This window comes from Ranitomeya variabilis, chromosome 4 (assembly GCF_051348905.1).
Source record: "Ranitomeya variabilis isolate aRanVar5 chromosome 4, aRanVar5.hap1, whole genome shotgun sequence".
NCBI lineage: Eukaryota > Metazoa > Chordata > Amphibia > Anura > Dendrobatidae > Ranitomeya > Ranitomeya variabilis.
Window position 1 is genome coordinate 580062558 of NC_135235.1, and position 24739 is coordinate 580087296.

General features: G+C 41.5%; 1 protein-coding gene across 1 annotated transcript in view; it reads right to left on the reverse strand.

Annotated features, from left to right (window-relative positions):
- Nucleotides 1-24739, reverse strand: part of OPRL1 (opioid related nociceptin receptor 1) — a 155233-nt gene that overhangs the window by 96625 nt on the left and 33869 nt on the right. Inside the window, exon 2 of the mRNA XM_077252956.1 lies at nt 21624-21843. Coding sequence (XP_077109071.1) covers nt 21624-21829 — 206 coding nt within the window. The 5' untranslated portion in view covers nt 21830-21843. The remainder of the gene's footprint in view (nt 1-21623; nt 21844-24739) is intronic.

Below are 24739 nucleotides of genomic sequence, written 5' to 3' on the forward strand. Positions count from 1 at the left end.
GCGCCGGACCGGACCGCAACACCCATTGGACCGGACCAGCAGCGGGTTCGCCCCTGGGTCTTTTTCTCATCTTTCAGGATACATTGGAGGCTTATCTACAGCATTCCAGAATGCTGTAGATAAGCCCCTGATGCTGGTGGGCTTACCTCACCATCGATTTTGGGGGTGACAGGTTTCCTTTAATTGATAAAAATAAACGATAAACTTTTGCACGGTACTGTATCTCCATTCACTATAAACCAGTAGCAAATATACATTATGTAAAGTGTATCATCATGACTTAAAAAATATATATATATACTATTGGAAATGTGGATAATTTAATTACATGCAGACTTTTGAGACTGAAAAACCAATACAAGTGGCAAGAGATAGAAATACATAGCATCTAGAGATTGTGAGCGAGAGAGTAGCTCTCGATCAGTGGACAATATAACATGAGTGTGGGTAATTATGTGATTCATGGTCAGATAAAACAAGATGTGAATGCAGAGACCAAGAGCATAAAGTTCTTATATCAGGGGGGATCACGTCATTGAGTATTCTCAACCCAGGAGCTTCATTAACACCCACCACTTTTCTTCTTTGTCTTTGTGTCTTGTAAGGATCTGGAAGTAGAAGCATGCTGAGAACAAAGTTTTGGCTAATTAATCTGAACAAACCATTATTGATTTACAGCAAGCTCAATCAATATACACATTTTATTAAAGTACAAGTGAGTCATGAGAATAGACACTGCGTGCCCCATTCCTAAATATCAAAGAAAAGGTTTCTAAGTACAGTCTTCTGCACACAGACCTGGGATCTGTTCTTTTTTATAAACTAAAAGGATAAAATGCTTCCACAAAAAGGTACAGTTAAAGTGCAAGTTCAGTCATATGAAACTCTTCATGTCTCTTTTGATTCATATTTTTATCTATATGGGGCAGTATTATAGATATTCATATTCCTGTACATATGGAGAAGTATTATCTACTATATAATTGTCTAAGGGTCACTTCCGTCTGTCTGTCTGTCCTTCTGTCTGTCTGTTACGGATATTCATTGGTCGGGGCCTCTGTCTGTCATGGAAATCCAAGTCGCTGATTGGTCGCGGCAAAACGGCTACGACCAATCAGCGATGGGCACAGTCCGGCGGCAAAATGGCCGCTCCTTACTCCCCGCAGTCAGTGCCCGGCGCCCGCTCCATACTCCCGAGTCCCCTCCAGTCAGCGCTCACACAGGGTTAATGGCAGCAGTAACAGACCGCGTTATGCCGCGGGTAACGCACTCCGTTACCGCTGCTATTAACCCTGTGTGTTTCCAACTTTTTACTATTGATGCTGTCTATGCGGCATCAATAGTAAAAAAATGTAATGTTAAAAATAATAAAAAAAACAAAAAACCTGCTATTCTCACCCTCTGTAGTCCGCCGCCATTTTCCGTTCCCGGAGATGCATTGTGAAATTACCCAGAAACCTTAGCGGTCTCACGAGACCGCTAAGTCTTCTGGGTAATTTCGCAATGCATCCTGGGAACGGAAGATGGCGGCAGTCGCGCCCGGCTCGGCAGAGCTTCGGTGGATCCGGGTGGGTGAGTATAGAACTATTTTTTATTAATTATTTTTTTTAACAGGGATATGGTGCCCACACTGCTAAATACTGCGTGGGCTGTGTGATATACTGCGGGGGCTGTGCTATATACTACATGGGCAGTGTGATATACTGTGTGGGCTGTGTGATATACTGCGGGGGCTGTGCTATATACTACATGGGCAGTGTTATATACTACATGGGCAGTGTTACATACTGCGTGTTATATACTGCGTGGGCTGTGTTATATACTACATGGGCTGTGTGATATACTGCGGGGGCTGTTCTATGTACTACATGGGCAGTGTTATATACTACGTGGGCTGTGTGATATACTGCGGGGGCTGTGTGATATACTGCGAGGGCTGTGCTATATACTACATGGGCTGTGTGATATACTGCGGGGGCTGTGCTATATACTACATGGGCAGTGTTATATACTACGTGGGCTGTGTGATATACTGCAGGGCTGTGCTATATACTGCGTGGGCTGTGTTATATACTACGTGGGATGTGTGATATACTGCGGGGGCTGTGCTATATACTACATGGGCAATGTTATATACTACATGGGCAGTGTTACATACTGCGTGGGCTGTGTTATATACTGCATGGGCTGTGCTATATACTACGTACCCTGTGTTATATACTGCGTGGCCTTTCTTATATACTACGTCGCCTGTGTTATATACTGTGTGGGCTGTGTTATATACTACGTGGGCTGTGTGATATACTGCGGGGGCTGTTCTATGTACTACATGGGCAGTTTTATATACTACATGGGCTGTGTGATATACTGCGGGGGCTGTTCTATGTACTACATGGGCAGTGTTATATACTACGTGGGCTGTGTGATATACTGCGGGGGCTCTGCTATATACTACATGGGCAGTGTGATATACTGCGTGGGCTGTGTGATATACTGCGAGGGCTGTGCTATATACTACATGGGCAGTGTTATATACTACGTGGGCTGTGTGATATACTGCGGGGGCTGTTCTATGTACTACATGGGCAGTGTTATATACTATGTGGGCTGTGTGATATACTGTGAGGGCTGTGCTATATACTACATGGGCAGTGTGATATACTGCGTGGGCTGTGTGATATACTGCGGGGGCTGTGCTATATACTACATGGGCAGTGTGATATACTACGTGGGCTGTGAGATATACTGCGGGGGCTGTGCTATATACTACATGGGCAGTGTGATATACTGCGTGGGCTGTGTGATATAAAGCGGGGGCTGTGCTATGTACTACATGGGCAGTGTTATATACTACGTGGGCTGTGTGATATACTGCGTGGGCTGTGTGATATACTGCAAGAGCTGTGCTATATACTGCATGGGCAGTGTTATATACTGCGTGGGCTGTGTGATATACTGCGGGGGCTGTGCTATATACTACATGGGCAGTGTTATATACTAAGTGGGCTGTGTGATATACTGCGGAGGCTGTGCTATATACTACATGGGCAGTGTTATATACTGCGTGGGCTGTGTGATATACTGCAGGGCTGTGCTATATACTGCGTGGGCTGTGTTATATACTGCGTGGCCTGTGTTATATACTACGTCGCCTGTGTTATATACTGCGTGGGCTGTGTTATATACTGCATGGGCTGTGCCATAAACTACGTGCCCTGTGTTATATACTGCGTGGCATGTGTTATATACTACGTCGCCTGTGTTATATACTGCGTGGGCTGTGTTACATACTACGTGGGCTGTATGATATACTGCGGGGGCTGTGTGATATTCTGCGGGGGCTGTTCTATGTACTACATGGGCAGTGTTATATACTACGTGGGCTGTGTGATATACTGCGGGGGCTGTTCTATGTACTACATGGGCAGTGTTATATACTACGTGGGCTGTGTGATATACTGCGGGGGCTCTGCTATATACTACATGGGCAGTGTGATATACTGCGTGGGCTGTGTGATATACTGTGAGGGCTGTGCTATATACTGCATGGGCAGTGTGATATACTGCGTGGGCTGTGTGATATACTGCGGGGGCTGTTCTATATACTACATGGGCAGTGTGATACACTGCGTGGGCTGTGTTATATACTGCGGGGGCTCTGCTATATACTACATGGGCAGTGTTATATACTACGTGGGCTGTGTGATATACTGCGGAGGCTGTGCTATATACTACATGGGCAGTGTGATATACTGCGTGGGCTGTGTGATATACTGCAGGGGCTGTGCTATATACTACATGGGCAGTGTTATATACTACGTGGGCTGTGTGATATACTGCAGGGCTGTGCTATACACTGCGTGGGCTGTGTTATATACTACGTGGGCTGTGTGATATACTGCGGAGGCTGTGCTATATACTACATGGGCAGTGTTACTTACTGCGTGGGCTGTGTGATATACTGTGGGGGCTGTGCCATATACTACGTGCCCTGTGTTATATATTGCGTGGGCTGTGTGATATACTGCAGGGCTGTGCTATATACTGCGTGGGCTGTGTTATATGCTACGTGGGCTGTGTGATATACTGCGGGGCTGTGCTATATACTACATGGGCAGTGTTATATACTGCGTGGGCTGTGTTATATACTGCATGGGCTGTGCTATATACTACGTGCCCTGTGTTATGTACTGCGTGGCCTGTATTAACGCATCGGGTATTCTACAATATGTATGTATGTATATATCAGCCACATAGTATATCGCACAGGCCACGTACTATTTGTTTGCTATATACTACATTCCTCCTATATACTACGTGGCCTGTGCTATATACTATGTGGCTGCTATATACATACATACATACATATTCTAGAATACCCGATGCGTTAGAATCAGGCCACCATCTAGTAGTAGTTATATTCTTGTACATAGGGGCAGTATTATAGTAGTTATATTCTTGTACATAGGGAGCAGTATTATAGTAGTTATTTTCTGGTACATAGGGGCAGTATTATATCTACTATATAATCACTTCCGTCTGTCTGTCTGTCACGGAAATCCCAAGTCGCTGATTGGTCGCGGTCAAACGGCCACGACCAATCAGCGACGGGCACAGTGCGGCCGCGAAATAGCCGCTCCCTACTCCCCTGCCGTCAGTGCCCGCTCCATACTCCCCTCCAGTTAGCGCTCAGACAGGGTTAATGGCAGCGTTAACGGACCGCGCTATGCCGTGGTGTAATGCACTCCGTTAACGCTGCTATTAACCCTGTGTGACCAACTTTTTACTATTGATGCTGCCTATGCAGCATCAATAGTAAAAAGATCTAATGTTAAAAATAATTTTTAAAAAATCATTATATACTCACCTTCTGTCGGCCCCGGGATCCAGCCCAGGCCTTTCCAGCTCCTCTCGACGCTCCAGTCCATGCATTGTGGTCTCGCGAGATGATGACATAGCGGTCTCACAAGACCGCTACGTCATCATCTCGCAAGACCGCAATGCACTCTTGGGCCTGGAGTGTCGCAAGGAGCATCGGTAAACGCCTGGGCTGGATCCGGGGGCTGACGGAAGGTGAGTATATAACTATTTTTTATTTTAATTATTTTTTTAACAGGGATATGGTGCCCACATTGCTATATACTACGTGGGCTGTGTTAGATACTGCATGGGCTGTGTTATATACTACATCTCTGTGCTATTTACTAATATACTACGTGGCTGTGGTATATATTACGTGGCTGGACAATATACTACATCGCTGTGCTCTATATTACATGGCCTGGGTTATATACTGCATGGGCAGTGTTATATACTACGTCTCTGTGCTATATACTACGTGGCTGTGCTATATACTACGTGGCTGTGCAATATATTATGTGGCTGTGCAATATACTATGTGGCTGTGCAATATATTATGTGGCTGGGCAATATACTACGTGTCTGTGCTATATACTACGTGTTTGTGCTATATACTACGTGGCTGGGCAATATGCTACGTGGCTGGGCAATACACTACATAGCTGGGCAATATACTACGTGGCTGTGCTATACACTACGTGTCTGTGCTATATACTACGTGGCTGGGCAATATACTACGTGGCTGGGCAATATACTATGTGTCTGTGCTATTTACTACGTGGGCTGTGCTATATGCTACATGGCTGGGCAATATACTACGTGGGCTGTGTTATATACTATGTGGGCTGTGTTATACGCTACTTGGCTGTGCTATATTTCTCTGCTGTATCTGTGCATCATCAATCGTGGTATGTGTTAAAGAGGGGGGCCAACTGAGACTCTTTTGCCCAGGGTCCTCAAAAACCTGGAGCCGGCCCTGGCTTCACTGATTGATCACGGCTGGCCGGCTGAATCCATTGTATAAATTGCATTATTCTGAAAACTTCATAAATAAACTACATACATATTAGAATACCCGATGCGTTAGAATCGGGCCACCATCTAGTTAGTCATATTCCTTTACATAGGGGGCAATATTATAGTAGTTATATTCTTGCGCATAGGAGCAGTATTATGGTAGTTATCTTCTTGTACATAGGGGGGTATTATAGTAGTTATATTCTTGTGCATAGGAGCAGTATTATATTAGTCATATTCTTGTATATAGGGACAGTATTATAGTAGTTATATTCATTTACATAGGGGGTAGTATTATAGTAGTTATATTCTTGGGCATAGGAGCAGTATTATATTAGCTATATTCTTGTACATGGGGGACAGTATTATGGTAGTTATATTCTTGTACATAGGGGCAGTATTATATTAGTCATATTCCTTTACTCCTTTACATAGGGGGCATTATTATAGTAGTTATATTCTTGTGCATAGGGGACAGTATTATAGTAGTTATATTCTTGTACATAGGGGCAGTATTATAGTAGTTATATTCTTGTACATAGGGGCAGTATTATAGTAGTTATATTCTTGTGCACAGGAGCAGTATTATATTAGTTATATTCTTGTACATGGGGGACACTATTATGGTAGTTATATTCTTGTACATAGGGGCAGTATTATATTAGTCATGTTCCTTTACATAGGGGGCAGTACTATAGTAGCTATATTCTTGTACATAGGGGCAGCATTATAGTAGTTATATTCCTGTACATAGGAGCAGTATTATAGTAGTTATATTCTTGTACATAGGAGCAGTATTATAGTAGTTATATTCTTGTATATAGGGGCAGTATTATAGTAGTTATATTCTTGTACATAGGAGCAGTATTATAGTAGTTATATTCCTGTACATAGGAGCAGTATTATAGTAGTTATATTCTTGTACATAGGGGCAGTATTATAGTAGTAATATTCCTGTACATAAGAGCAGTATTATAATATTTATGTTCTTATAACTAGAGAGTATTGTAATAAATTACTTCATATCTTCATTACTTCATACTCCTATCTTCATACGATGACGTCCTCTTCTTGTCTTCCTGCCGCGGGCCTCTCTGACTTTTCCCGGCGCCTGCGCACTGCAGTACTTTGTTCTGCCCTCAACAGGGCAGACAAAGTACACCTGCGCCGGAGCCACAGCAGGAAGACAAGAAGAGGACGTCATCGTATGAAGATAGGAGGCGCCGGACCTGGAACGCGACGCCCATTAGACCCGAACCGCAGCGGGACCGCCCCTGGGTGAGTATAATATAACCTGTTTTTCTTACCTTTCAGGTTACATCGGGGGCTTATCTACAGCATTACAGAATGCTGTAGATAAGCCCCTGATGCCGGTGTACTTATCTCATATACGATTTTTGGGGTGACAGATTCCTTTTAAAAAATATTGAAAAAAACAGGTAAAGATTATTAACCTGTTATTTATGGAGGAGATAAAATTAAGATTTTTTTCAGTGTTTTTTATCAAAACAAATTTTGTTTTATTTGATCAACAAATACAAAAGCTGCCACCAACATTACGGTAATTTAAGGAAACCTAAAATCGTCTAGTATGTGAATAATAATGCTAGAACATAATTTCCTCTTGGCCAATATCTCATCATCGGCTGGCGCTGGACCATGTATTAAAATGTCCATATTTCTAATACTTTACAACATCTGCAATGATCGTCTGGATTCAGATAAGCTTGACTGGCGTCAAAATAATTTTCTTCTGCTGTCACTGTAATCGATCAGTTTTTCTCTTTCATTAATAAATGCTCCAGTACATGTGGGTGTATCTTACAGTTATGTCTACACAACTGGCAGTAAAGGGGATCAAGAAAAAGACCCATGAACCTGGCTGAAAAATTTTCTAATTGCATTTGGATTTGCAACTGAAGGGTACAGATCGAAACTCGTCCTACACAACCCCCCTTTGACATTTCTCTTGTTAACCTGTAGAAGAAAAATGTTGGAATGTCGCCATACTGTATAATTTGATTACTTTGGGCCCTCTCCTCCAAGCTAGGAGAAATCCAATTACTTTTTCATGCATTTGAAGTACATTTTTAATGCAAATACCCGGAAAACATCATCATCAATCAATCTCTAAATTAGATGGGTGACCAGTTACACATATTAATTTTGACATTTGCTTAACCCTCTTAATTAATTAAGAGTATAAGCTCTGGAGGCAACTACAACCTCTGATTATATCTAGATCTCCAGAACTTAAATTGTTCAGCATTATTTCATGACAGATATGGGGTTATATCATGCTTCATTGAAGTGTCACTAAACTTTGAACATGGTTTTTTATATTTTACAGGCATTTTAATTTCCTAAAATGTGTAAGGGGTCCGGGTCCCAAGACCCCCATCAGTCACTCAATAGACTGCAGAACAGTGTGCAGTTCTTGTGTGAGCATGCACACCTCTTGTCTGAGAACGCACAATATTCTTGCACATAGAGGGCAGTCTTAGGCCCTCTGCAAATGTCAATGTCTCCAGTAAGTGTGATTACAGTTTTCACACGTACTGGAGACACCTACACATGTAGACCCATTTAAATCTATGGGCAGCTCACATGTCTGTGTGTACACACAGACCGTGTGTCTGAGTGACTCACAAATGAACATGTCCTTTTTATTCTGGCAGCATGGACGTCAATACGTCCTGCACACGTGCACACTGATGACTGACAAAGTTACTGGTAGAGTGCTGGAGGGGAGATATGTGTCACTACGCTTAATGGCGTCAGTGATATAAAACCCAGAGTTTTATGTTCTAAGTGTCGTGAGGGGTTAAGCTAATTTATATAATGGGCTGGCTTTTATGGGGACATCCATAGAGCGGGTGGGAGGATATCCACCTGATCTCCACCCCAGGGTGTGGTCTAGAACTTAAATAGCTGGGCTTGTCTTGGAGGCAGTCTTGGTTCAGCAGGACAGGAGAGAGGATCTCCAGTGGTTTGTGTCCTGAGGAGGAAAGACTGAACCTGTAATGCTGCAGAGTGGGCAGCTCCCCACAAATGTATGGACTGTGTACAGCATTATTGTTTTGTTTGTTGTTTTCCTGTTTTTGCCTAAAGGACTGTGTTTTACTTCCCCTTTTTATTGGTTTATGCCGCCATATAATAAACCAAAGGAAGATTTAAAGAGACAGTGTTCCTGTTTTCTACCTCCGTGTACCGCTGAATGAGTTGAACTGCCACATGACACACGGACATCAATGTGTCATCTGTGGGACACATACTGGAATGAAATGCTCTGGCGGCTGGGAAAAGCAGTAGAGTCACCCATCTGCCGATCAGCGAGATCAGGCGATGCTGATAACACTTGTAGTCAGTACCCGCCGCCTGGGAAAAGCATGAAGTTTTCTGCTTTTCCCTATCGCACATTAAATAAATAATTGAATTAAAAAAACGTTGTGGGGTCCCCCCTATATTTTAAGACCAGCACAAATAAAGCAGACAGCTAGTGATGAGCGAATATACTCGTTGCTCGGGTTTTCCTGAGCACGCTCGGGTGGTCTCCAAGTATTTGTTAGTTCTTGGAGATTTAGTTTTGTCGAGGCAGCTGCATGATTTACGGCTGCTAGACAGGCTGAATACATGTGAGGAATGCCTGTTTGTTAGGGAATCCGCACATATATTCAGCCTGTCTAGCAGCCATAAATCATGCAGCTGCGTCGACAAAAACTAAATCTCCGCACACTAACAAATACTCGGAGACCACCCGAGCATGCTCGGGGAGACCCGAGCAACAATGCTATTCGCTCATCACTACAGACAGCTGCAGCCTTCCATTACCTGGCTGAGACGGTCTATAGTTATTGGCCTGTCCCCAGCCAAAAAAATAGATGCCCGCAGCTGCCCCAGAATTGGTGCTTTACCCGACTCATACCGATTGCCCTGGTATAGTGGCAATCGGGGTAATATATAGGTTTGATGACAACTGCGATTTGTCAAAAATCACAGGTACCATCAAGCTCTGGGCTTAGTAATGGAAAGATGTAAGTCAGACATCCCCATTATTAACCCTGTAAGTAAAAATCATTAAACATACACACAGAAAAGTCCTTTATTTTAACATAAAAACCAAAACACCCTTCTGTCACCATTCCCATTTGATTTAGGTGTATCCATATAAATGGCCCACCCAAAAAAATTTGCCTCATCACTGAACATAATGTTCTGAGCAAACTGAGGGTCCTGTTCTAATTTTTGTTTTGCCCATTCTGCAAATTCAGCGCGCCGATTCATCTAAATCAAATGAGAATGGTGACAGATTTCTTGCGTAGGGTGTCTTTCATTGAAATCTGCTGCAATGACCCGGGTACTGCATTCACCAGACATCAACACAATTTCTATCCGCTCCTCACATGTTAACCTCTGCGATATGTCAATGGCTGTAAACAAAGAGAAACTTGTAAATAAATCATGAAAGAATAAAGTTACATTAAAACCAAGCACACCATTGTTTTTCTTGTGAAATTCTCAATAAGTTTGATGTGTCACATGACCCTCTTCCCATTGGAAAAAATAAAGTTGGATCCAAAATGGCTGACTTCAAAATGGCCGCCATGGTCACGACCCATCTTGAAAAGTTTTCCCCCTCCCATATACTAATGTGCCACAAACAGGAAGTTGATATCACCAACCATTCCCATTTTATTTAGGTGTATACATATACATGGCTCACCCTGTAGTTACATTCTTGTATATAGGGGCAGTATTATAGTCCAGAGGAAGTCCTGCTTCACTTTAACGGTAAATGCCTTATTTCCAGTGTAAATGAGCACAATATCATCGGTGCAGTTAAAATATCATGATAAATTAAAATTCTATCCAAGTATTATTAAAGTAGTTATATTCCTATACATTGGGGAAGTATTACAATAGCTATATACTTGTACATAAGGAGCAGTATTATAGTAGTTATATTTTTGACAGTTTGAGGTAGTATTATAGTCGTAATATTCTTGTACATAGGAGGCAGTATTATACTAGCTATATTCCTGTACACAGGGGCAGTATTATAGTCTAATGGAAATTAAGGGAGTCCAGCTTCATGATGACGGTAAATGCCTTAATTCCAGTGTGAACAAGTACAATAACATCGGTGCAGGTAAAATGTCATGATAAATTAGAATTATATCCAAGCAATATTATAGTATTTATATTTCTACACATAGGGGAAGTATTATGACAGCTACATTCTTGTACATAGGGAGCAGTATTACAGTAGTTATATTTTTGCCAGTTTGAGGTTGTATTATGGTTGTAATATTTTTGCACATAGGAGGCATTATTATAGCAGTTATATTCTTGTACAGTATATAGGGGTCAGTATTATAGTAATTATATTCTTGTAAATACAGAAAGTATAATAGCAATTATATTCTTGTACATGGGGCAGTATTATAGCAGTTACATTCTTACACATAAATGCATCATAGCTACAGTAGGACAATATTATAGTAGTTATATCATTGTGCATATGGGGCAGTATTATATTAGTTATATTCTTGTACATAGGAGGCAGTATTATAGTAGTTATATTCTTGTACATAGGAGCAGTATTATAGTAGTTATATTCTTGTACATAGGAGCAGTATTATATTAGTTACATTCTTGTACATAGGGGGCAGTATTATAGTGGTTTTATTCTTGTACATAGGGAGCAGTATTATAGTAGTTATATTCTTGTACATAGGAGGCAGTATTATAGTTATATTCTTGTACATAGGAGGCAGTATTATAGTAGTTATATTCTTGTACATAGGGGTAGTATTATAGCTTATAGTGGTTATATTCTTGTACATAGGGGGCAGTATTATAGTGGTTTTATTCTTGTACATATGGGGCAGTATTATAGTAGGGTAGAGGTTTGTACTCACTCATCTGCAAATGAGGTAGGCACAGGAAATGGTATTGCTGCAATGTCCAGGCAAGTTTATTTAAAGTTTATAAACCGCTCCGGATAGCAAAACAAACCAGAGCCTTTTCTTTCACAAAGTGAAAACAAACTGAAAATGATTAGTCCATATAGTACTGAGGGTCCACCAGCTCAGGTCAGTGCCTTTAGCAACACACACTGGAGGTCTCCACACCTCCAGCTGCAGACACTGAATGAGAGACTCCGCCTGCATTTTATCTGCCAAACCGCGCCCCTGGGGTTGGGATATGTGAGCAGTCATTCCCACCCATCTCTTATGGCCCTGGTGTGATAGAAATATATATATATCATGTAGATCTCACTTGCATGTATACTGCTCTATAATCATATATACTCATATACTCACAGCTAATATATACATTATAATCAATGGCTTAAAATGGCTGACATAAACTGATATAAGCCAGACAGATTGTATGGGGTTTTCCATCTCAAAAGCGGAACAACGCCAGATGTATTAAGTGCTGATCAGATGTCTCAACTTTGTCCTAGATGCAGAGCTACATTTTAGTTGCTTAATCAGCATCCATATGTGCATTAATCACAATATTCCATATATGTTTAGATAACCAATGACATAGGGGGCAGTATTATAGTAGTTATATTCTTGTACATAGGGGGCAGTATTATAGTAGTTATATTCTTGTACATAGGGGGCAGTATTATAGTAGTTATATTCTTGTACATAGGGGCAGTATTATAGTAGATATATTCTTGTACATAGGGGGCAGTATTATATTAGTTATATTCTTGTACATAGGGGGCAGTATTATAGTAATTATATTCTTGTACATAGGGGCAGTATTATAGTAGTTATATTCTTGTACATAGGTGCAGTATTATAGTAGTTATATTCTTGTACATAGGGGCAGTATTATAGTAGTTATATTCTTGTACATAGGAGCAGTATTATAGTAGTTATATTCTTGTACATAGGTGCAGTGTTATAGTAGTTATATTATTGTACATAGAGGGGACAGTATAGTAGTTTTAGTCTTTTTAATACGATCCAAGATAATAGTAGATATATTTTTGCCAATAATCGTAAAATGGGCTTAAAAAGTGACAACCACTTCTATGATCCACAGATGTACACAAACCTACAATTATTTTCATCGCTCACTTCTGTTTGTATAAAGTATAGTTTTCATTTTTTTGGCTTTGCTTCGGTCTTTTGTACTCAGTACATTTGGTGGAGTGTCTCCTTTGGGCTGTGCACCTCAGCTTTACACAGGCACGTGTTAAACACAGTCCAGCACATGTCCTGCTCTGCCATCAAGATTGAGTACATCTTGTCGCACTGGGATGGCTTTTCCTCTTTTTTTTATTTAAAAAAAATGTCATCTAAGTACCCGATTTTTTTTTTTGCATGTGTTACTATTTATTTACTTCCTGCAGTGCTTTTATGCAATGTTTTTATTCTCGATGATAAAATCCATTTAATGTGTATGGGGATGTCCCAACTCTTCGAAGGTAGATTTGGAGGAAAGAAGGGCATGTTGGATTTCAATGTGGCTGTCCTTATGTTCTCAACGGAGAGAAACTACTGCCAATGGATTCTGGAACTAGCCTATTCCCATCTTCCCAGTGATAACAAAAATGTATAGGGCGAGGTCAATAGGAATCACTGTCAATCGAATAAAATTTAGCTGCCTGCTATTTAAGGTGTATCGCCACCTAAAATCTGTGCTCTATCCTGAATAATGATGGGAGTGACATTAAATGGAGACAAAATACGGTTGTTCTAGTCTAGTCGAGCTGTAACATAATTCCTCCATCTAAATGTCCGAAGCAAAACAGGCTATAAATGGTGCGTATGATCAGTGTGGGAGGACTGAGGACTTTATATCCGTATACCTATGTTAATATTTTGTTTACAGATGATATTACACATATAGGTCATTGGGTAAGATCTGTTTTGCATCCACGGAATAGTATTCTGGTATTTAGAGATTAAGTGATGATTTATAGCAGTGGGTGAGATCCTGAGTCATGCTATAATCATAATCTTTATGTTGGCTGCTCTCAAAAGTTCCACAGAAGCTGACTGACTCCCTCTAGAAGTGGGAGTATCTATATTTGGCAGTGAATCTAGGATTTAATACCATTTACAACCTTTAAACTCATTTTAAAACTTAGCCCTTTAAATGTCCTCATCCATTACCGGATTCAATGAATATTATGCAAAAATGTCAATATAGTCAATGAATATTCTGATTTACCACTAGTGAGGTCACTGCCACATCTGCCATGATGTCACTGCAACCACAACGATGATGTCACTTTACAGTATGTGAGATGCTTACCCAATCAAGACTGTGCATGTAACCATGCTATCCAACATGGATATTCCCTTTCTGAATACAGTCTGCCCTTCCACAGACGACGGCAGGGATCCAGGATATCTTGAAATTCATTGGCCCTGTTGCAAAAACCGTAACAAAGCACCTAAAAAACAGATGTAAGTAAAGCAACTGATACCACATTAAAGTGGTTATCAAGGACTCTATTAAATTTTGACTGTGTGCCTAAGAACTTACAGGCAGATAGTTATGACTAGTGCCGATCTCTGCACCACTACTGTCGGCGATTCTGCGAATTCCAATGACGTCACATTGACAGCAATGGCTTCTCTTCCAATCTGTTCATGGGGCATGACTGGCGGTATCATACTGACTGACAGCCGACTCCCTGCTGTCTAACTGCGAGGAGCCAGCTGTCAATCAGCATGACGTCCTATGTCACACACTGTCAACAGAGCAGCCCAGAACAAAAGGCGCTGTTCTGTTGACGAGGAGAAGCTGAATCGCCAGCAGCAGGAGTGGTCGGTGACCACTCTGAGTCAGCACCAGGTAGAACAGGCAGGTTAGTTATTTGGCTTACAGTAAAAAATAAATAAATAACTAAATAAATGTAGTCCTGGATAACCTCTTTCAGGAGCAGAAGGACTTTTTAGTCTTGGGTGAGACTGCCCCCTTTAGTACCTATTGACACGATGGGTTTTTGCCGCTTTTTCTATATGCTTTTTCAAGGGTAAAAAATGTACCAGCAAAGTGAGTGTGATTTCTGAAATGTCATGCGCAAGCAGCTTATTTTTCTTTCCTTGCAAATCTGAAAGCATTTTTTTTTAAGCTACGTGCACACGTTCAGGATTGTTCACAGAATATTCCTGATCAAAACCGGACTCCTTTCGCAGGAAATCCGCTCGCGTTTTTATCGCATTTTTTGCGTGTTTTTCTCACTTTTTTTCACGTTTTTTTCTGGAGCTTCCCAATACAATAACAAATCTGCAGATTTTCAGAAAAATTAATGAACCTGTGTTTTTTTCTGCGATGCGTTTTTTTAACGGAAAAAACGCAACTTGGGCACAAAAATTGCGAATGCATTAAAATAATGGGATGTTTAATGTAAGCGTTTTTTAAGCGTTTTTGCAGCAGAACATCGCCGCAAGAAGGTTAAAAAAATGCTAAAAATCCGTGGGCACATAGCCTTAAATCTTCAACATGTCAAATCTTTCAGCGTTTTTGTAGAGAGAAAAAAAAAATGCAAGTAAAAAATGAGCCAATAGTACACATAAAACCTTGTCAAAAACAAGCGTATTTTTCGCAGAGTATTTCCTGCCAACACTCTGGTGGAGAAAAAATCTGCTGCAAAAACTCAATGTGTGCACATAGCCCTAGCAAAGATCGAGTCCGCAGTCTCCAATATCATGTCCGCTCTCTATCTGAAACTCAACCTTTCCAAAACTGAACTTCTTCTGCTCCCGCTGTCTACTAACCTCCCTAAATCTGACATCTCCGTGGGTGGCTGCCCATTCATTATAGGATCCAATTCAAACTGCTTGTTCTCACCCACAAAGCTCTCCACAGTGCGGCACCCCCTTATATCTCCTCCCTCATTTCTATTTATCGGCCTACCCGCTCGTTACGCTCTATAAAAGACTTTCAACTAGCCTCTGCACTAATCCGTACCTCCCACTCCCGACTCCAAGACTTCTCCCGTGCTGCGCCAAACCTCTGGAATGCTCTACCCCAAGAAATTATGACTATCCACAACTTGCACAATTTTAGGCGCTCCTTCAAAACACATCTGTTCAGAACAGCCTATCACGTTCCCTAATCAACCTCATTTTATGTGTAAGTGTGTGTGTGTAGCCCATTCACTATCTGAGAATAACCCTCCATCAAACTCTACTGCAACTAACAGCAGGGGTGTCACCCCTGCCTAACAGCACCACAAATACTGGCTGGTGACCAGTTCACGCCGCCTTTATCTATCCCCAAGTCCCTCAAGATGGCTGGATCATCATTGTAAATACGCACCTGTACTTTTGTGCCTCCAACCACCTCATTGTAGATTGTAAGCTCTCATGAGCAGGGTCGTCTTATTTAGCTTTAATTATTGTATTATCTTTACCGTTGTTACTTATGACTTGTGTATTAACTGTTTAACTGTAAAGCGCTGCAAAACATGTTGGCGCTATATAAATAAAGATTATTATTATTGTGTCCACCTGAGATTAATCGCAAGTTGCTGCCGTTTTAATCTTGTGCCTAATGTGTTACGGTCCAACCTGACTGTACTTCATTACGATTCAATGTGGAGCATGGCTCTATTTCATGGAGTGATGATTGACAGGCCTGGTACTATTCCTAGCTGCCTTGATGGTGAATAATGAGTTTACAGTTGTGTCCTAGCGCAGAAAGTCTTGTAGTTCGAAGCTGCGGACTTCTGCTGGGCCTCCATGTAAACACATAGCAGAAGCTATGATACTATTCGCTGCGCTTGGTTGCTGCTTCTCGTCTTATTTAGTCAAGCGTTTCCTAAACTGAACAGCCAGAGAGAGATGATGGTGAAAAAATCTCCCAACCCATAATTCTGCCTTCTTTACCAGTCATCAGAACATTCTGTACTACATGCTACACATTATTCTTCATTCTATAGGGACAACGAATGATTCAGGAGTATGTTCTGCTCCTTAAATATCCCTACTCATGTGCCACAAGCCCTTGTCTATCAAAAGGTGGCCATAAAAAATTGATGAAAAGCTGCCCAAAAACATGCATTTTGGCTGGACTGGATGACCTTCAGGTGTGAATTGGGAGTGTTCTAATTCAGACTTGAGAGTCAGGCAGAGTAGATGTTGGATGAAAGAAGGGTTGAAAATGTTGGATTCCAATATGCCTGATCCATTTGTTTTCATCGAAGACAACCAATATAAGAGGTGTTTAGCAGGTACCAAACAAACACATTAGATGAAAGTTGGCTGAACCTGATAATTTTAGTGGACCGGCAAAACATCTGATTTGACCAGCCATCAGTGTATGGAGCCTCCTGACCCTCATCTTGAGAGCAGGTTCACATAACTGATTTCTTCACGTCAGAGAAAAATGGTTCAACTTTTCTGATCAGAGATTGATCACAGTGGCATCAAATTTTCTCCACCTTCTCCATTCTGTCAGCTCATGAAAATCAGACATCACTCGGATGTTGTCGGAGTGCGGTCCTATGTTTTTCACGGACTCATAGTCTTGCATTACTGATTTTGATCCGACAGTTGGATCAAAATTGAACTTGTCTCAAATTTGTCCACGAACCACTAAATTCAAGGAAGAAATTGGAGATGTACACAGCCCCAAAGAATATTACAGGCATGGATAGCACTCGTGTGAGAAAATCAGTTATGTGCACAAGTCCAAAGAAGATGTCAGATTGAAACCATTTTAGAAATTTCGGGGAGTTTTTGGGGGAGTTTGTCAATTAAATTTTTATGAAGAAATTTAAAAAGGTTTTCACGCTTCAAAGAGGTGATGCACTTGTTACTTTTCCATTTCGTGTTTTTCCAAATGTTTTCAGGTTAAAAAAAAATATAGATATATTATCGCTATAGAGTGAATTTGCTCCAAAGAAAACTCGGTGATCATAGCCTGTCATTTTAAACTCTCCCATCCAAAACAACTCACTGACTGATGGTCAATTGACTCATTCTACATCCAGCAATAGACAGTGCACCACAAAGGCTATGGAAGACAAAAGATGCAAACATTTTTCCTAAATGTATCTGTGACCATTAATTGAAGGGGTGGCTTCATTGATCCCATTGGAGCATGGGTGGAGTATTTGCATAATATTACCATTTCTCCTCCTCAGTTGATGTTTTACACTCAAATTTTGGGTAAAATCTGTATTCAGTGAAGACAGATTTTCTCATTCCTGAGATAAGAGATGACAGTTAGTGCTTTTATAATTCTATGGAGGAAGGAGGAGGAGCTAGAAGCAGACATTCTGCTGCAAGCTCTCCTGAAACTACAGTTACAGTTCTCCATAGATCTTAATAAGCACCGACTGTCATCTCCTATCGCAGTAATGGGAAAATCTGTCTTCATTGAATGTAGATTTTACTAGATGGAGGCCTGATGCTGTTGCATCGGGAAGATGGTAATGTCACGATGGGGGCAGGCTTTGCAGCACTGAGAATCTCTCCCCCCCATGTGCTCACCCACCTATCCACTCTCTCTTTCCCCATGTGCTGACTTCTCCCGTCTGTGCTCTCTTCTTTGACCTGTCTACCCCATGTGCCATCCCCCTTGTCTGCTGTCTCTCTCCTTCCTGTGCTGTGTTCTCCCCTCATGTGCTATCTCGTTTGAGCTGTCTCCCCCCTGTGCTCTGTCTCTCTTACCCCTGTGCGCTTTCTCTCTCCCCCATTTGCTGTCTTCTCCTCTCATGTCATCTCTTCTTTGACCTGTGTACCCCATGTGCTCTCGTACACAGTCAGACACAGACAATTTTTAAAATGAAATTTCGTTCGTGGGAAAACCCCTTTAATGTGATCGGCTTCCCCTGCCTGTAGACACGTCGTGCATCTGCCACCGGGATCAGCCGAATGATTTACTGCGCCTGCGTGGAATTCACACAGGCGCAGTAAATCAGACCACCGCCATCTTTGTGAAGACAGATAATGACGGTCACATTAAAACTGCGCATGCGCTCCTCCTGTACAAAGATGACGACGGTCAGTGAATCATTCGGCTGATACCGGTGGTGGCGTGTTCGCGACGGTGTTCCGCTGGTGGTACCACGCAAGAGGCTGCGTACGGCGTATACAGTGTGTGTGTGTTTGTGTGGTGCGTACGGCATATACAGTGTGTGTGTGTGTGTGGTGCGTACGGCATATACAGTGTGTGTGTGTGTGTGTGTGTGTGTGTGGTGTCTACGGCGTATGACGGTGTTCTGCTGGTGGTACCGCGCAAGAGGCTGGTACCACCAGCAGTTTCCATATTGAGACACCCATCACTTGGGTGTCCCAATATGGCGGTCGGTGAACTTCTGCCGCTTGAAATTCTGGGATCCGGACACATTTATACGGAACAGGGTGTGAAGACATTACAAGGCAAGTATATATTAAGATACGTGAATTGAGAGTAAAAGACTGGTCTAGAAGGAGAAAGAAGCAGATTTCTCTAATAATATATTATAAAGTGGCTTATTTTCACACGTATTATTAATTTATGGAGAGAAAAAAATTAAATCTAGATACAAATTTAACTTCTGTATTTCCAACTATAAGACAAGCAGTGTTTGTGCCTTTTGTTATCTCTTAGCTTTGCCATCACTTTTTAGACTTTTTCTTGATAAATTGGATGACATTCTTCTATACGTTTTCCCACCCATTGCCCCACTGTGTGACGCCTGGGGTACACAATCTACATTATAATGTGAGTTTTACATTCAGCTGCGATTTGATGCAGTTATTCATGGTTGCTGTTGCCATGGTAGCGAAGCAGTCGGACAAATTATATTGCCAACGTTCCAGCAACACTAAGATTTATATACGTATATATTACCGGCTGATCATTGGATGAGTGCGGGAAAAGTGAATTGCTGGCAATCAAATATTACCAAACCCTCCAAACCGGCTTTCATATGGGTAAAAGAGCAGTGCAGACAACAGTATCCAACATATTATTTGATTTAGTTGGATGGTCATAAAGAGGCTTGGGAAAGGAACTTACAGCACATGAAGGTAAGCGATTATTGGGGAGAAGCACCAATCCTGGTAACAACTGACATTACTTAAAGGAGCTATCCAGGATTTATACACTGATGAACTATCTTTCATATTAGTCATCAATATCAAATTGGTGGGGGTCCGACACCTAGCAACTCTACCTATCGGCTGACTGCAAACCCCACAGTGGCCAGATGTGAACAGTGTATGGAAAAGGGAACATTAAAGCTCCTACTGAAGTGAGTTCCGACTCTGCCTGGTGTCATCATCCTCCCACTTATCTGATACTTATTGGAGGATAGGTCATCAATTTATGTCCTGGAAAACCCCATTAAAAATGGTTTGAATAAGCTTTAAACTGGAATGAAATGCAGAGTTTCACCTCTTGTCAGCTCCATTTCCACAATGGGTTCAAAACACAGGAAAAAGTTCACCTCCGCTGTGTATGCAAATTGAGAGGAAAAGGACTTGAAGTCTAGCGCCACTTATTGGAAGCAGCATCCTAAAAGTCAATATCGAACCTTTAACTAAACTTTTCATAAAGTTAGAATTAAAGCCAAGCCAGACTTTCAATATACAGACACGTGTTCCGGGTGTTGCACCTTCTAAGTGCAAAGCATGAGATTTGATTTTGAAACCTCTGACTCGGTTCAAAGAGAAAACGATTCTCCTTGAAGAGAGTGAAGAACCAGTGGTGTGTATGAAAGGGACTGACTGCCTCATTACAAAAGCTAAGCCAGCCCTCTTTTTCAGTCTATGTATTAGTTATGATTGAGAAGGGGGTTGGCTTAGTTATCGAAGTAAAGTAGGTGCTAGTCCCCTTCCTCACATCAATAGCCAGTGCAGAGTGGGAGGAAGCTCAAATTGTAAGTGGATCTGCAAGAACCTAGGATGGGAAGTAAAATCGAGCCATTGGTGAATTTAAAAAAAATATATTACCTGCTGAAAGTAGGGTCATACAATATCAATGTGTTATTGAAATGTAACATTTTTAGCTTATATTAAAAACAGCAAAAATGAGTTTCAAAACAGAGATATTAAAAATTGTATAAGTTGCAAAAGTATTAATGCAAAAACCCTCAGACATGTTACCAGACACCCATCTACTTTGCTTTAGTTCCCCATCCAAGATTTCTCATGATCACTTCACCATACCATATCCAGCATTTCACCACTACCAAAGAGAATCAAATAGGGAATGCATTGCAGCCCCTTGTGCATGCCTATTACAGAGGAGGATACAGTGCCCCTCGGTTGCACCATACATGTACCGAAACATGTATCATAGAATCATAGTTGGAAGGGACCTCCATGGTCATTGTGTCCAGCCGCCTGCTCAAGGCAGGATTCACAAACCATCTCAGACAGATGTCTGTCCATGTAAGTGCTTAGAGACACATAATATGGTCCTCTAAGGACTTGAAGGTTTAGCACTGTATAGGGTCAGAGTGTATAGTGTCATGCGTCGATGGGTACCAGGTTATGAACCAACGTATAGACTTATCTGTCTACAGTTTTAGCTCAATTGGCAAACAAGCAAGTCACAACTAAGAAATCTACCACTATACAAGTCATCTCAACATTACATGTAAACGCAAAAAAATACTCCTCACAGTAATACCACTATGCATTTCATCAACATGAATGTCCTGTCATTGTAGGGCATCAATTTCACATCTGATGGACAATGGTAAGAGCATTTTATTGGAATAATTACACAATTTGGCATTCTATAGCTAGAAACATTGAATGTCTTACCTAATAATGACGTACATTACGGCACAGTTGCCCACCAGGCCCACCACACAGACAATCAGATACACCACGACGATGGTGACTTGGATACCCAGTGGTAGAAACCTGTCTCCTGTCCCATTGAAGAAACTGCCATTTAGGCTGGAATTGAGTAAGAACGCTCTGAGGAAGGCAGCCTCGTAGGGCAAGTCCGGTAGAGGGAAATCCATCTGTCAGCAGAGACCTGAGGGGCAGAAGAAGACAAGTTCAAATGGAGACCAGTAAGCCACATCCACCGTGCTTTGGATAGAAGTTTTAGATATGACCCACCAGGAGGCACCAGAAGGTGATCCTGTCACTGCACTGAGCTCAGAATCTAATGCATTATACATGGAAGAGCAGAGCAATAAAACATCTTACCTGAGAATCTGCTGAGCCATAAAATAAAATGTCACTGAGCACATGGTCCGAACACATCCCCTGACGCCAGCTTTCTAACCATTTACACTGAGAATATGGCCGCACTCGAGCCAGCTTGTCGGGACATTGGGCACCGAGGGCTCCTTGAATTTTTAGAGTGTATAGTACATGATCAAGAGCTTAATGACCAAAGCTCCATGACTACAAGATTGTAATGATGCCATTCACATCCAGGATCTGTTTACCTTTATTAATCAATCCCTACAATTCATTCCAGTTCATGGTTATAAGTAAATATTCACTAAACGAGACGATATAAAATGTTAATATGTAATATAAAATGTAAATGAGCAAATTAGAATGAAACTCATGATAAAGAACATTCAGCTACTAGGTACCTATGGGGTCATGAATTTGCATTGTGCCATTATTTCATGGACGAGAGCTCACGTGGTTCATGATTTTTGAGCAAATCAAAAATGTTCTTTACTTTTGTTGTTAACCTTTTTTGCAACTTTTAACTGCAAGAAGTTACATGTTACGTTAAAATGGCACAAAATGTGCAGAAAAAATGATAGAAGTACATAAAATTACCCCAGAGGGAAGTGGAGTGCATTGTTTTTCTCAAAATTTTTGGACTTTTTAAAAAGTTGCAATTGATGAATCAGCGAAAACATCTGGAAACATCAAACCCACAATAATGAACATAAAAAACAAGTTGAACACCTATAACATAGACTTTTAAAAAGGCGCAATAATAATTTGTAAATGAAAAAGAGGCAAAAAAAACACCAAAAACTAGGCAAAACAAGGTGCAATTGCAATAATGAATTGCTTGTGTCTCTTCTGGACTTGTGTACACATAGTAATATAAATTTGCACAGAAACTGGAAGATGTTATATAGAGGAATTGCATTGCAAGAGGAGAACAATTCTACAGTGGCACATACAGTAGACTGCCCACAGCTCAGGGAAGCCTACAGCTCAGGAATATGGAGGACTCTACAGAACAAGCACTGATGTCATTTGGAGGACTCCTGTCTCAGTTCTTCAGAAAGAGCAACATAAACCTTGTGACAATTTCCACTTTCAAGACCTCTCCCCGCTGGCAGAGAATGGAAAGGGGGCAAGGTTTTATGCACATTGTGAATGGTAGCAAAAAAGAACCAGAAACAAAACTACTGTCACGACCCACAAGTGTCAGTCTAGCGGACGGCACAACAAACACTAACGACGGGGATGGAAAAAAGGAGACAAAGACCGTACCAATAGGGAACGAGGGATGGGGCACCTTGTAACACAGCCTGTGCCTATCCCTAAGCTCCCCTAATGCCCTATGCGGGTCCTTCCCCCCGCTGCCGTCACGTGCCTAGTCCCCAGCTGTCACCTCACTATACCCTGGCTAGTGCACTGGCCGGCAAGGACACTAGCCTCATCACTGCAGATGGTGTAAACACAGGGGTTAGTGACAAACACGAGACAGACAAAGACAGGGAACAAGAAAACTTAGCTTTCAAGCTTCTGCTGCAAGCTCTATACAGCAGAAGATACGGAACCAGGACCTCAAGCAGCTGATCCACACTAGCACCAGAGAGCTCTCAACTCCTCGGCTGGTCTCCAGAGAAAAACTCTATAACCAACAGTCAGCTGATGCATCAAGTGACTAGTTAAAGGATGGAGGGAGTGGTCACCACACTCATCAGCTGACCAGCAAACACAGCAGCTGCCAGCAAGGAAACTGACAGTAACTGTTGCTGGCCCAAAAGGAAAAACCACGTTTAAATTAAAGCAGAACCAGAGCTGTCATGACTTCCACAAAATGAGTCGTGAAAACTAGTTTGGACACAATTTTCATGCAGTGGTTTGCCATGTTCATATTGCAATGTGTATATTGTAGATTCAGACTGGAGCCAAAAATGCATGAAGGAACACGTGAAAGCAAGAGTAGAGAAACATGTGAAACAAACCAAAATTTATGTTAACTCTTGGATTGTTCAAAATACTCCCATTTTACACTGATGATGGCTTTACACCCCATTTACATTCTCTAGAGCAGCTTCATCAGGAATCACCTGGTATGGATTTCAACAATTTTGAAGGAGCTCCCAGAGGTGCTGAACACTTGGCTTATTATCTGTCCCAAACCATCTCAAATGGGCTGAGGTCGAGTGATACTTGAAGCCTTGTCATGTCCATTCCTCTCCTTTTTGGTCTTGTAGCCCTTACATAGGCTGGGAGGGTTTTGGGTCATTGTCCTAATGCAACACAAATTATGGTCCCACTAAATGCAAATTAGATGGATAACATGTCGCTGTGGAATGATATAGTAGCCATGCTTGGACAGTGTGTCTTTAATTTTGAATATATCACTAAGTGCACTCTCATCCCACCCCGCCGCTTCCATGTTTGATTATAAGAACCACACATTTACAAACCATCTACTCAGGTTTTCTGTGTCTCACAAAGACAAGGCATTTGGTACCAAAAAATCTCACATTTTGACTCATCAAACTACAGTATATATTTCCACTAATCTAACGTGCAGTCCTTGTGTTGCTTGGCCCAAACAGGTACCTTCTCCTTTGTAGTCCTCAGTAGTGGCTTCATTGCAGCAATTCGATCATATAGACTCTGGACAGCTGATGTGGACATGTATCTGCTACCTGATGTTTGTGCATTATTTATGAAGGCTGTTATCTGAGGTGTTGTCAGTTTGTGGT